General features: G+C 40.5%; 1 protein-coding gene across 2 annotated transcripts in view; it reads left to right on the top strand.

Annotated features, from left to right (window-relative positions):
- Positions 1 to 5360: 5360 nt before the first annotated feature.
- GLCCI1 (glucocorticoid induced 1) overlaps positions 5361 to 14957 on the top strand; it is a gene marked incomplete at its 5' end in the record, with an annotated part of 78682 nt that continues 69085 nt past the window's right edge. Inside the window, one exon of one of the 2 annotated variants that reach the window (XM_081101764.1) lies at positions 5361 to 5820. In XM_081101764.1, coding sequence (XP_080957890.1) covers positions 5376 to 5820 — 445 coding nt within the window. The remainder of the gene's footprint in view (positions 5821 to 14957) is intronic. The other variant, XM_081101765.1, reaches the window with a different exon arrangement.

Here is a 14957-nt window from a genome sequence, read left to right on the forward strand (position 1 = left end):
ATGGATGAGTCTTGAGAACATTATGCTAAGTTAAATAATCAGATGGAGAGATGAATACTATATAATCTCACTTATACATGGAATTTGAAAAAACCCACACTCATAGAACCAGAAGAGATCAGTGGTTGCCTGGGGCAGGCAGGTAAGAAGTGGGTAAATGCATGAAGTTGGTCAAAAGATACAAACTTCCAATTATAAGATGAATAAGTTCTGGGGACATAATGTATATTATGGTGACTGTAAGCTAACAATACTATGTTGAAAGATACAAAAAGAATGTTTTAAAAGTTCTCGCCATAAAAAAATTGTTTTAAAGATGTGAGGTGATAGATATGTTAACTAACTTTATTGTGTTAATCTTTTTTCACTACAACCTATATTAATCCGTTACATTATATACCTTAAACTTTCACAATCTTATCTCAACTATATCTCAATAAATCTTGGGGGGAAGAAAGCAAATTTTTTATTATTTACATGAAATGTTCCCTTTCTACTTAATTTTTTCAGTTCCTTTATACAGGCCTCTTGAGAATAGGTGTTCCTACCAGTGAGATGGAGCTAACTACACATCAGCAGGTGTCACTCCCTAACTGATCCTTCTCAACTGTCCTTCTCTGTCCATTTCAGGTGGTTATTTTTTTTCTGAAAAATTTAACTGCCTTTTCTTTATTACCAATTTCATTTTCCATTTTTCAACCTCTGATGAGCCTCCAAAGACTAATATTTTTCACTTTGTGGGTATAAGGACCGTACTACAAGATATGCTTTCTTTTTGAATGCCAGCCCCAATGCAGATATCTGTATGGTTTACAGAGCCACATGGAACATTTTTCTGCTATATGGCTATGCCTTTGCAACAGAAAAATACCTGTTATCACTTTTTTTTTCTGACAAAAGGCACAGTTTTAGTTCATGAAACAAGCACTGGATAGAATTTGGTACTCTTTCAACAACATTGAGCAAATATTGATTGTCTACCATGTAGTGAGCACTGTTGTGGAGATTCAGAAGTTGTAAAACAGATAGAAAGTCTTACCTTCATGGCCCTTATATTCTAGACAGACAGAACAAAAAATAATTATAATATATAATATGTTGCATGGTGATAGGTGCTCTGGAAAAATAGAGAGTAGAGAATGCCTAGGGGTGCTTGCAATTTTAAAAAGGTATTCAGCCCAACCAGCGTGGCTCAGTGGTTGAGGGTCCACCTATGAACCAGGCGGTCATGATTTGATTCCTGGTCAGGGCATATGCTGGGTTGTGGGCTCGATCCCTGGTAGTGGGTGTGCAGGAGGCAGCCAATCAATGATTCTCTCTCATCATTGATGTTTCTATCTCTCTCTCCCTTTACCTTCATATCTGAAATCAATTAGATTGATTTCAGATATTTATATAGAATAAAATTTATTATATATATATATATATAATCAATTTTAAAAAATGTTTTCAGAAAAGCTATCATTGTGAAGGTGGTGACATCTGAGTCAAGAGCTGATGGAAATGAGAAAGTCGTGTGGATATCTGGGGCAAGAACCTTTCAGGCAAAGGGAACACCTAGTGCAAAGGCGCATGTAGGCTGTCACAGCTGTCAGAAGTTTTACTGTAAGCATCTGCCAGGGACAAAAATTCAGGCAAGGCTTTTCTTGTTGCTATAAAGAATCCACCTACATTGAGAGCTTAATCAGCTTAAGATGAACATCAGTGTGGATCTGTTTAGTGTTTTCTATCAGCCATGACCTCATTGCTAATACTGACAGCCTGACAGCCTCTTAGATTCAGATGGGCCTTGGATGAACAGCCTGGCAAACCTGGATGAAACTAGAAAAGAGATGTTTTAGTAGCTCTGTAGCTCCAATGATTTTTTTATCTTATCCCCTCTTCACATGGGGCTGCATATTAATCAAATGTAGCCAATGATTCCAAGTTTTCATTTAAACCTAAAATATAGTCCATTACCATTTATGAACTAGGAAGTATGTATAATATAATTCTACCTCAGATTAGCTAATGGAGATTCTTGTCCCACAGACAAGACATGGGCTACTGAGAACAAAGGTATTTCCTATGCCACCAAATTGTGTTTTCAATGTTGTCTTCTAGTCAGACAACACAGTAAAGAGATCTTACTAACATTAGGTCTTATGTAGACTTTTTAGGGATCGTTACAACAGAGATAATCTGCGCTGGGCCTATCCATCTCACAGCTAGCATAGTAGTGTTACAATGCTCTTCCAGCCCAGCAATCCACACCTCTTTCAACGGGGTTTCCAATTTACTGAGAACATTTTCCTAAAGTTTCCATTATGCCCCTGGAGATCCTTAATGAGAATAAAATATTAAGAATTCAACAAATGGTCATTTGAAAGCAGACAATAGATTTATTTTAGTTCACTTTTGATTTGTTTGGAGACTGAATTTCTTACACATGAAAATCAGTACCTATTTCATGAGAATATAGATTAAGAGACAACCAAGGTAGCTGTAGCAAAGAGAAGGTGATTGAATACCCAAATAGGTCACGATGACTTATCATAGTGAAAATAGTATTAACTGAAAATAGTATTTTGTGATCATACTACAGGGGCTGGCAAAAGTTGGCTTATAGTTATAGAATACACAAAACACAGATCTTATTCTTTTATTATGATTTATTAATTATTGTATTATTTTCCATATGAACAATTGCAAACCTACTTTTGCCTACCCCTGTAGTTCTCTGTGTAGGTCGTTCAGATTCACTTTAAATGCCTGACTTAAATTAGCTATAGTAGACTTGAACAAACACAGAAAGCCTTTAAAATGTGGCCAGGTTGTTGTTTTAAATCCAAATCAAGTACTGATCATTATTGACTCTGGCTTGGTATAAATTCAGAATTACTGTAATCTAATGTGTTGAGGTTGGCCCATACTTATTTAGGAGTGGACAGAGATGACATTTCTATAATGAAACCATGCTGTATTCAAACCAACAACTTAGAGATTTACCAGCATTTTTTTTACACCTTTACATCTGTCAAATCTTTTGTTCTCGATATGCTGAAAAAGTCACTGGAAACAAGCAAGCCACTTATCACTCTTTTTCCTCAAGAAAGAATGCACTTTCCTAATTAATGAGTAAGTTTAATTTTAGATGGAAACAGTGACACAACAGGTCAATTATACTGAATTTGAAAGAGTAAAGTCTTTTCTCTGTTTAAAATTAAAACAAGCTATTCTGGAAAGCAAATAAAATATATATATATATGTAGTGGGCTGTCTTCACTTGTGAAATTTCTTTTGAACTAATGGGAACTTATCTTACAGATGAGATTTGCAGACTAGTGAAAATACAAACATGTACTCCACAGCTGTAAGCAGTGATGTGCTAGAGCAGAGGGCTTACTCCCAAACTCAGGTTCGTCCACCTGGGTTAGATGCTTAGCCCTCCACTTACTAGCCTAGTAATCCCAGGCAACACATTTAGCCTTTTTTCAGCTCAGCTGAGAACACAATGGGCCCAATAATAGTGTCTACTTGTGGACTATAGGAGGACCGAATAAGTTAACACATGACACCTTCTTACAACAGTGACTGGCACATAGTGAATGTTCAATAGATGTTAATTATTCTAGTGTGCGATAAAGTGAGGTGCTATCACTAGTCTCTTAATAGGATGAAGTATTGGGTGCAATTCTAGTATTTATATTAGGGTTGTTTCATGCACTTTTTATAGAACCAAGTATGCCTTCTGGTCTGACCGCTTAAGGAAGCAGAGAAGGATGGCTTCTCTAAGTGAAACTGACCCCTGCATACAGTGCCTGAAATCAGAGGAAGCTTGTCAGTGTGGGCAGACACAAGAGTAGACCAATGTGACTTCCCACTTCTCTTTTTTTTTTTTTATCTCAAGGAAATTAATAGAGGGTACTACAGTACCCTTAAATTAATTGTTCCCGATTAATTAAGGTTTAAAACCTTGGTTTATGGTAGAGTTTCTGATAGTCATCTAAAATCACTGCGGTCATCCAAAAATCTTTGTATCTCTTCAGTTTCACTGTAGAATAAAAACTAAATTTATCACAGTGGGTTGTTACAGTAAGTCTGGTATTTATTTCTCCCAAGAGGCCATTTGCTTCTGGGGAAAGGCAACAGGGTGCCGTCCATTAATATATCTAACTGAGGGTGTAATGGCGTCGTACAATTCCACATTGACCCCTGCAATTCAGAGTTATTGTCTCGGAACATAAAATTTCATTACCTCATTTCACTGCATAACTACCAATGTGAGGATAGGCTGTGGAAGTAGCAGCCCATTTGTTCAACCCAGTATTCAGACACTGCTGCTTCGTTTCCTCAGTCTACTCGCCACGAAAACTAAGATATTCCTGAAATCAAATAAGCATGGATTCTGCTGGTGCCAACTCCAGAACATCCTACCAGAAACAGGTGTACCTCAAAGTCAAGTTTGCCTCAGTCTCAAGTTGTACAATCGGCCGCTGGAGGGTGGAGTCCTCGCAACCCGCCTACGGAGGCGTGCGCCCGTCTGTGTCTGTGGGTGTCGGGGCGCGCGCAGACACTCGGGGACCCACTTTCCCAGGGCAGCCCAATCAAAGTCCCTCTCTCACCTCTAAGGCTGTCAACTCTCACGCCCCGCCCCACGCGTTCAGCCCCCTCCTCACTCTCCCACCGCCCCGCCTCCAAGGCAGAACTCACCACTATCATTGGTAGCTGCTTCTGTCACTCCTATTCTTGAACCAATCACTCGAATTCTGGTGGGAGGCGGAAGAGCCAATGGAAAGGCCCGTTGCGGCCGCTGCCGGGTCCTGAGCACCGGGAGGCGGGCCCGGGGGCGGGGCCCGGGTGGGGGAATTAGTTGCCATTTGGAGTGAGCAGCGGGCTGAGGCGGCGGCGGTGGCGTTTGCGGTGGCGCGGGCTCCGCGGAGACTCGGCTACCCCCCGGGCCCTTAGCCCCCACCCGGTCCCCAGAAGCAGAAACCCCGGCCCTCCCTGCAGCCGCGGGCCTTTCCTGAGCGTGCAGCCCGCCTGGCTGCCGGCGGCCCCCGGGCTGCGGGATCCGGACGGTTGCCTCTCTCCCCTGTCAGCGCGATGCCCCGGGCGGCGGCTGCAGGCTCCTCGCGGCCGTGACCGCCGCACCGAGCCTGCCCGGGCGGTTGGGGCCGTTGGACGTTTGTTTTCGCAGCCTTCCCCTCCCCCTCACCAAGGCGGCGGGGTGCGCGTTGGGAAGGGGGAGCCGAGAGACTCCTCCTCCTCCCGGTACCCCCGCCCCTCCCCCTTACACACTCGCACGCACCGCCGCGCCGGCTCCCACACGCTCGCGCGCCTCCCGCCCCGCGCCTCCGTGTCCGCTGGCGGCGTCCGGGGCCCGCGGAGCCACCATGTCCACTGCCTCCTCCTCCAGTTCCTCCCAGACCCCTCATCCCCCGCCGCAGAGGATGCGGCGCAGCGCCGCCGGCTCCCCGCCCGCCGCCCCCGCCGCGGGGAGTGGGAACGGTGCGGGCGGCGGCGTGGGCTGCGCCGCGGCTGCGGGCGCCGGGCGGCTGCTGCAGCCCATCCGCGCCACCGTCCCCTACCAGCTCCTGCGGGGCAGCCAGCACAGTCCCACGCGCCCGCCCGCCGCCGTCGCCGCCGCCTCGCTGGGCAGCCTCCCGGGGCCCGGCGCGGCCCGCGGCCCCAGCCCGTCCAGCCCGACGCCGCCGACGCCGGCCGGGGCCCCCACCGAGCAGGCGCCGCGAGCCAAGGGCCGCCCGCGACGGTCCCCCGAGAGCCACCGGAGGAGCAGCTCACCTGAGAGAAGGAGCCCGGGCTCGCCCGTGTGCAGAGGTAGCGAGCCCAACCCTTCCGTCCTCCCGGGCGGGCGGCGTCCCCTCGACGGTGCCCGGCGCGGAAACGGCAGCCTCCCCGGGCTCGCTAGGCTAGTGCCTTCGCCCAGGTGTGAACGCGGCTCGGGGAGCCTCACCCTCTGCGGTCGCTGCGCGGATCGGCGGAGCGGACTGCGAAGCAACTTTTCTTTAAGGCCCCCTCCCCCTGCCGCCCCTCGGGTTTGATCTTGCATCCCTCACCTGCGTGCAGGGGTTTTCTCAATCGAAGGAGCTGATTAGCTCACGCATGTGTTTGCTGTTTGCAGCGGGGGACGGAGAGGAGTTGGGCGAAACACGTAGGAAACAGGCATACAAACTCTGCAGCAGCCTCTTTGTGCTTTCCTGCAAAGTTCCTAATGTCTCTGGCTCCCGGGATGGTTCTTTTTTCTTTCCTTTCTTTTTCTTTTTGGAGGGGGGGGCTGGCGTTAGTTGTGATGTAAGGATATTTTTTTGGTAAGGGGGGACAGTTTGGGGATGTGCAATTGAAGCGTATAGTGTTTTGTTTTGCTAATTCCCCCCCCCCCCCCCGTCTCTACTCTATATAGTCCTATGCATCAGAGCAGTGCTTCACTGGAAACCGTTTATGCCCAGCTCAGCATTTTCATGGTAAATTTTAAAGACCTGTTTGTGAAGTGTGTGCTCAGTTTTTCCTCCCGTTTTTAAGCGCACTTCGCAGTTCCGTTGAGCTGTTAAAGGATCTCAAGTTTCTTTTTTTGTTGGGTGTCAAAGGTAATGGTGAGTTGGATGCTGTTGGCTTCCCTTAAGGTTTTCTGTTGTAGTTTGGTTTTGTTTTATGTCTAGGGACACGGTGCATGATGTAGTGGAGTCACCGGGGAGAAAAGGAAGATTAGCCAAAACAGGGAGTTAAAGCTCATAAGGGAGAGGAGAGCAGCTAATATTATTAGATCCCAGGCTGGAGCTCCAGATGCCGCCGCTGCAGCATTGTGGAGAGAACAGATCAGACTAAGTGGAAAATCTGCTGGGAAGAGAAACACTGCGGAGCGCTCTGTGCAATGTTTATGTGGTATGTGGGATATTTTTATGGAGTTTCCTCGACGAGGGTCTTAGACTTGGAGAAAGTGGCTGTGTTGTGATAGATTACAGTTTTGGTGTTTTTTGTTTTAATATTTCTGACCTGTAATTAACATGTTGCTAAGGCACTTGTTTTCAGACCACTTGATGGTGAGGCAAGGTAGGATGCAGTAGCACTGGTATGTGTCCATGAGCACCAAGACATGCATCCTGTAATCTGTATGCACCAGGAGGAATTTGCTCCCCCACTCCTCCCCCAGGTCAAGCCAGCTGCTGCAGAAACTGACATCCTCCAGCAAATCCTGAATGAATGAATGAAAACAACGTGATCGCCCTAATAATGACCACCACTGAACACACATCTTTGGCTGTATTTTATAGAAAAGGCCACCATTTTCTAACAGATTAATGCCATATGCAACTCTCTTGCACATTTTCTACAGCTATATAAAATGAGAGGTCACAGAATGAAAAGAAGGCAGCAGTTACATACATTTTTGAATGATTGAGCTTCAACAGGGTACAGATTGAGTTTTGGGCTTTTCTTTTAAGCACTAATATGAGAGCCATAAAATAAGCATTCCAGACAGATTGTGTACAGAGGGTTTTGTGGGCAGAGTACGAGTAGTTTCGGCAATTGCTACAACAATATAATGGCCATCCAGTACCTCCTCCTCTTTTGTTGATAAACACTAACATCTTACAACAGATCATAGTACAACTTGTTTTTCTGCATCCTTCAAAAGCCTTAATTGCTTAGGAATTACATGGTCCATCATCAGGCAGTTTTAATGAAATTTGTGATCAGGCTTAAACTATCCTCTTTGTTGTAGTATGGCACATCCGAGTTTAATGCAATTTTAATGCAATCATGATGAAAACACTTCTGAGTTTGGGTGTCCGATGGACAGATTTGCATCATCAGAGAGCTTGTACTGGGAATGGAAGAGGCTTTTCTGCTGGTTTTAACACCAGGTGATTTTGTCAGTTTCTAACATTGAAGTGATTTTGAATGCAGACTCTTCTGCCCCCAGTCTCCTAATCATATTACCTATATGTTACTTCTCCACATCTAGCTGGGCTAGAGAGCTACCCAAATTAAAACTATACAACTATTCTGGTCTGTTTACTTAGCCATTTAAAATCCTTCCTATGAATAGTTGGACAATTTCTCAAACGATTACTCAGTTTCTTTTGAATTCTGCAAGGTTCTGACTTCAGTGGAATTTAGTCTCCACAGGTCAAGGTTCCTGCTGCTGCCTCTGCTGCTGCAGACACTGACATCACTATACTGCATGAATGAAAAACAACAACGTGCTCCATCTCTGGCTCTGCACTCCCTTCCTTTTCTGCACACTGCTTTGGTGTGTGTGTGTGTGTGTGTGTTTAGATGGTGTTATGCTGGGTATGAAACTACATTTAAAAATGTTAAGTAAATGGTGGCCCAATATGTATCGACTATAGAGACATATTGTTTACAAAAAGCTCTAAGTGCTCTGAGCATTTGGACTGGAGGTGACATAACTGAGCAGTCAATATTTTTTACCTGGACTGGTTGTTGTGGAAGAAAATATAGCTTTAAATAATTTTCTTTGGAATTGTCTTACCAGGAAGAAATTATGAAACAATATAATTTCTAAACATGTTAGCTCATTGTTATATCCTCTTAAACATTTTTAATATGCATAGTTATAGGGTTAAGGCTAGAGTTATAAAAATGGTATTTAGATTGTTTTCACTAGGCTAAGGAAAAGCTGAATTTTTAAAATAGGTGCATTTGAATTTAATATGATATTATTTTATAAAATACAGCAAGAAGATGGTAATTTCCTTTATTTTTATAGCAGTTTTAGGCTATTTAAATGGGTATTATAACAGATACATAAATTTCCAAACACACTTTGCTTCTACAGAAAGGACATGGAGTTTTACAAACTGCAGAGGAATCATATTTTTGTATTTTTAAAAATTCTCTTGTATTTTTAAGCCTTCAAGGTTTTTATTTATATTCATCTCTTTACTTCTGCCATTAGCAAAATGTCACCCTCCCCTTGTTTGGTTCTGAAGAGTCTTGAAGTGGTGAATGACAAGCTACTGAATGCATCCTCAGGCTCCCTGTGATGTGTTTGTAATAGATGTAAAATCATAAAGTATTATGCAAATAGTTATTTTTTGTAATGGTAATACATAAAGTCTACCTTTGAGATAAATAGAACAACAAATGAGAATATAAAAGGATGTAGTGTTAAAATTAATGATCTTTAAACTAAAATCATCAGTGACAACCAAAAGAAAATATAATAAAGTTGTTTCTTTGTGAAACCTCATACAGTAAAACCTATGGATTTAAAAACAGAACAAATACAGTTTTTACTGTGCTAGATAATAGGCAGCACTTGAAAATCCTCTGGTGATTTTCGTAAAGATTGAGCATTAGAATGAATTACATATTCTAAAAGATATGAAAACATTTGTATTGGAGTACTCTGGATGGAGAGTACTGCTTATGTTTAAGTGTACCAAATCTAGTTAACAAAAACATGGAAGAGCTTGTCGTTTATATAGCTCCTGCTTTGGAAAATAGCATGTGTTGATTTCTGGTTTAACATAACAGATTTATTTAGGCCTGGTTCTCTTAGCAGATTACTAATTCTAGAGTGAAATTTGATTAGAATTTTTCATGAGTATCTTGAGGGCCTTACTGTCTTATACATTAAGAAGTTACGATTATATTTTAAAAAGAAAATGCAAAGCCAACCAGCATGTAATGTTGAAAGACTGCATGCAATGTGTGTGTCTGTGTGTTTTAATCAATTAATTTGCTTTCAGTTTTTTTATATCTTCATTAAATTTCCTTTTATGAGTCATTTTATGCTGTGCTTAGTTTGTGGAATGCCAATATTTTAAATTACTTTTTTCTCTAGCTTTTAAAAGATACTCAGACATTCTCTTCCAAAAAGTTACTTCTCAGGTGGATGTTCTTGGAAATTAAGGTTCTCCTCCAGTCCCCCCCCCCCCGCCCTTTAAAATTAAAATTCTTCGATTACTTAGTCTTAGATGAACCTGTTTCAAAGCGTTCCTATACTAAAGTGAAAATAAAGTTTTGGCTTCTTTTTATTTTCCTGAAGTGACAGGTTTCAAATACTCATTTTTGGAAGAGATTTTTCAACCTTTGAGAACTACACTAAGTATCATCAACATTCATTATTTATATATCTAATTTTCCTCTTCAATTATAGTGTATAAAATTTCTAGCTCAGTGAGTGAATAGCAAAATAGATAATGAAGGTATTTATTCTTAAACTACTATCTTATGTTCAAAGATTATATTCCTTTCAAATAACTATTACCCTAAACTGAATACCATATACCTAAGGTATATCAAAGCACCTAGGTAATTTTAGCTCTATATAAAGTTTTGTGTGTATATATTGAACTAAAAGTTATTTCATCATTAAAAGTACTTTTTATGGAAGGACATTTCTTTTACTACAGTGTACATTTCTTCAAGGATTTAATGCAAATTAGGATTTATATATTGGGGAAATGTTGAAGTTACCGGTAATGGCCTTCTCGTGATTTTTATTCTGTGATAAGGAGGACTAAATGTGAATTAGAAAACAAAGGAATAATTTGTCTCCATGGCAATGAGTAACAATGGAAATAGTGGCAATGTTCACCAATGGCTAATAGGAAAGGGTTTTACTTAAATATTAAATTAAAAAAAATTTTTAAACCTGTTTTATCAAAACTTTCACATGTAACTAAAACTTTCACATCTGTTAAGGAGTATATACTGACGACTTTGTTAGTCCTAATTTTAGTTCAGTCTTTTCTCTAGAGCTTAAAATTCCCAGACACCACCAAGATGGGCTTTTCCACAGCACCTGTCCTAGGTCTGTGCCTGGCGCTGTTGTCTTTTGTCTTCAATATAAAATTTTGACCCTGGCCAGTATGCTGTTTGTTTTAACAAGAGGTTGAGATTATCTATCAGCTGATGGTCTCAAACTGGGCTTTCCAAAAGTAAGTGGAGGAAAGAGAGAACAGTACTCATCTATTGATATAGAAAGCCTAAGGAACTAATGGAGGAGCCAGAAGCCACATCTCTTTCCCCCTACCCCTCATCTGGACCCCTTGTACTCCACCCATCATTCAGCTGATTCAAAAGAATAAGATTTGTGTTTATTTTGCAAAATAAACTATAATGAGTTAGTAGTAATGATGAAGAAAATAAATATTTTACCTATACCATAAACAAATTGTGGAAAAATACTTTTCTAGTATTTCATTTTAGTAGGAACAAACACAGAAAATACATTTATGCAGTATTATTCACTTCAAGTGAATGCTACTGAGGCAAATACTGAGGGGCAAGTTCATGAATATCTCAGTAACTTCCCCTATATTATGTTGTGTCTCAAGTTGTAGATGGAAAGAAAACATTTGAGTGCTTACTATATACAAGGCAATGTATCCTTTTATTCAGCAGAAATGAAACTCAAATTTTTTATTTCAGTTCTACTGTTTATTCCACAAGACTATCCAGTTGCTACTCTAATGTTGGTGAACAGTCATGATTTCTGAGCTAAAAATTGCCAAAGAATAGCTTTTCTATTGTTTCCACAGCACTATTATACTGAGCTGGGATATGCTTTGACATTTTCAGAATGTCTAAAATGTAAGACCTAGAAGGTTGAATGTAACTGAAATAGAAAAAGGATGGATTGGTCATATTTCTCCATTTGTTTCTTATGTAAAAGTGTGAGTGCACGCACGTGCGTGCATGTGTGTGTTGTGTGTGTGTGTGTGTGTGTGAGAGAGAGAGAGAGAGAGAGAGAGAGAGAGAGAGAGAGAGAGAAAGAAATTTTGTGGAAGTGAGAGATAGAGAACACAAGAGTAAGGATTACTCAAGAATATGAACTTGATTGTGTTTGGCCTTCCTTACACCTATAATCTTTGCTATCCTTGCATCATGTTATGGTGAGCAGAAGTACTTTTCCCCATGAATATTAAAAGATAGTTATACATGGTGGTAAACTGATGAATGATTCAGGAGTCATTCACCAAGCAGAAACTCTGCTCTCAAGTGAGTATCCCAGCAACTGGTGCTAGATTAACTCAGCCCTCCCAAGAACTACTAGGTGTCGTTGAATGTGTGGGTTTGAACTTTGCTTGTTTGCAAGTTAATGAAGTGCCACCATGGTACATCTTAAAGATGGCTCACCAAAAATAAGGATTAAAGAGACTATTGAAACCCATTATTGCATGGCAAGGTTAGTGTCCAAAATTGTCTTCCAGTTACTAGAATTAAATCCACTAAACATCTGAATGCGTTTCATAACAAGAAGGTAATTGCTACAACTTGCTGCCTAATGTTTCTAAAGATCAAATAAATGCCTACCAATTACTGACAGTAATAACCCTAATTTAGCCAGTATGACCACAGGGAGAACTTTTCTAAATAGTCCTATAGCTAATTTTAACTTACATTACTAAAAAAATAACTATTTGATGAAACATTTTCTAAAATTATACAATTATTTTGTATCATTTTACAATCAGTAATTCTTTTTTTTTTTTTTACATTTCTCCCCCAACTTTACTGAGGTATAATTGACAAGTAAAAATTGTGTATATTTAAGGTGTACAATGTGATGATTTGATATGCATATAAGTTGTGAAATGATTACCACAGTCAGGCTAATTAACACACCAGTCACTTCACACAGGTACTTTTTTTTTCCTGGTATATGATGAGAACACTTACCATCTACTCCTAGTAAATTTCAAGTATATGATACAGATACAGTATTATTAACTGTAGTCACTATGCTATACATTAGATCCCCAGAACTTACTCATAACTGAAAATTTGTACTCTTTGATAAATACTTCCCCATTCCCCTCACCTGCCAGCCCCTGGCAACTACCATTCTACTCTCTCCTTTTGTGAATTTGACTTTTTTAGATTCTGTATATAAGTAATATCATATAGTGTTTGTTTTTCTGTGTCTGGCTTATTTCACTTAGCACAGTGTCTTCCAAGTTCTTCCGTGTTGTTGCCTATGGCAGGATTTCCTTATGTTCAAATTTTTATTTTATTGATTTTTAGAGAGAGAGAGAGAGAGAGAGAGAGAGAGAGAGAGGAAGGAAGGGAGAGAAACATCGATTTGTCATTACACTTATTTATGCATTCATTGGTTGATTCTTATATGTACCTAGACAGGGGATTGAACCCACAACTTTGGCATATCTGGACAACACTCTAACCAACTAAGCTACCTGGTCAGGATTTTCCTTTTTAAAGGCTGTATAATATTTCACTGTGTATGTATACCATATTTTTTTATACATTCTGCCATCAATGGACATTTAGGTTATTTCCTTATCTTAGTTATTGTGGATAATGTTGTAGTGAACTTGGGGTGTGTATATTTCTTCAAGATACTAATTTCACTTCTTTGGATATATACTCAGAAGTGGGATTGCTGGAATGTATGGTAGTTCTGTTTTTAAGTTTTTGAGGAACCTTCTCCATACTGTTTTCAATTCCCACCAATTCACCTTTCCAGCAGCAGTGTACAGGATTACCTTTTCTCCACATCCATGCCAACACTTTTGTTGTGTGTTTTATAATAGCCAATTTAACAGGTATGAGATGGTATCTGTATATGGTTTTGCATTTCCCTGATAATTACAGATTCTGTGAACCTTTTCATGTACTGTTGACCATTTATGTCTTTTTTTAAATGTTTTTATTGATTTTTAGAGAGGAAGGGAGAGTGGGGGAGAGGTAGAAACATCAATGATGAGAATCATTGCTCCTCGGCTACCTCCTATGTGCCCCCTACTAGGGATCGAGCCTGCAACCCGGGCATGTGCCCTGACTGAGAATCCAACTGTGACCTCCTAGTTCATGAGTCGACGCTCAACCACTGAGCAAAACTGGCCAGGCTATATGTCATCTTTGAGAAAATGTTTATTCAGATATTTTGCCCACTTTTAATTGGGTTGTTTTACTGCTATTGATCTGTATGTGTTTCTTACATTACTTTATATTAATCCATTACCAGATATACGGTTTGCAGATATTTCCTCCCATCTCATAGCTTGCCTTTTTGTTTTGTTGATTATTTCCTTTGCTGTGCAGCCCTTTTAGTTTGATGTAATCCACTTTGTTTCTTTTTGCTTTTGTTGCTTGTGCTTTTGGTACCATATCCAAAGTGTAACTGCCAACACCCTTACCAAGAGTTTTTCCCCTATATTTTGTTATACCAGTTTTATTTTTTCATGTTGCATATTTAATTATTTAATCCATTTCAAGTTAATTTTTTGTATGGTTATAAGATAAGGGTCCAGTTTCATTTTTTGCAACTATAATCCAGTTTTTCCAACACTATTTGACTATCCCTTTCTCATTGTGTATTCTTGACATCTTTGTCAAAAAGTACTTGAATGTATTAGTGTGGATTTATTTCTGGGCTCTCTATTCTGTTCCATTGGTCTTTGTGTCTGTTTTTATGCCAGTACCATATTGTTTTCATTATGATAGCATTGTATAGGCTAGATGATTTGTAATAAAATGATTATCATTTATTGAGCTTTTATATCAGCCCTTGTCTCTTCACTGGAACCCAATGTAGAGTACTTTTATAATCCTTTGTCACAGATGAGGAAATGACATCTTGAGAAGTTAGTGTCCAGTGTCAGGCAGTATGCACAGAGGGCCCATGTAATTCTCTAAGTCCTGACTTCAAGTGAGTTGAAAGTTACTTTTAGAGCCCAGTTAATTATGAGGCAGGAAAGCATCCATAATGGGTTATCCCGTTGCTTATCCAGTTAAGTCATGGAAAGGTCAAAACATGGGGCGGGGGGGAGCCGGGGCGGAGTATAAAAAGAAAGCTAAATGGGACTAGAGTCCAGGGTCCACAGAACTTAAAATAGTTGCAAGTATTCCCAGTGATTCAGGCCTCAGGTATGCATTTAAGACTATACTTCAAAACCTTATTATGCCATTAGCAGGCCTTTCCCTTGGTCTTTAAAGGACCTACCACTTTGCTAAGATAG

The sequence above is a fragment of the Myotis nattereri genome (assembly GCF_964212035.1).
Source record: "Myotis nattereri genome assembly, chromosome: 11".
Lineage (NCBI taxonomy): Eukaryota > Metazoa > Chordata > Mammalia > Chiroptera > Vespertilionidae > Myotis > Myotis nattereri.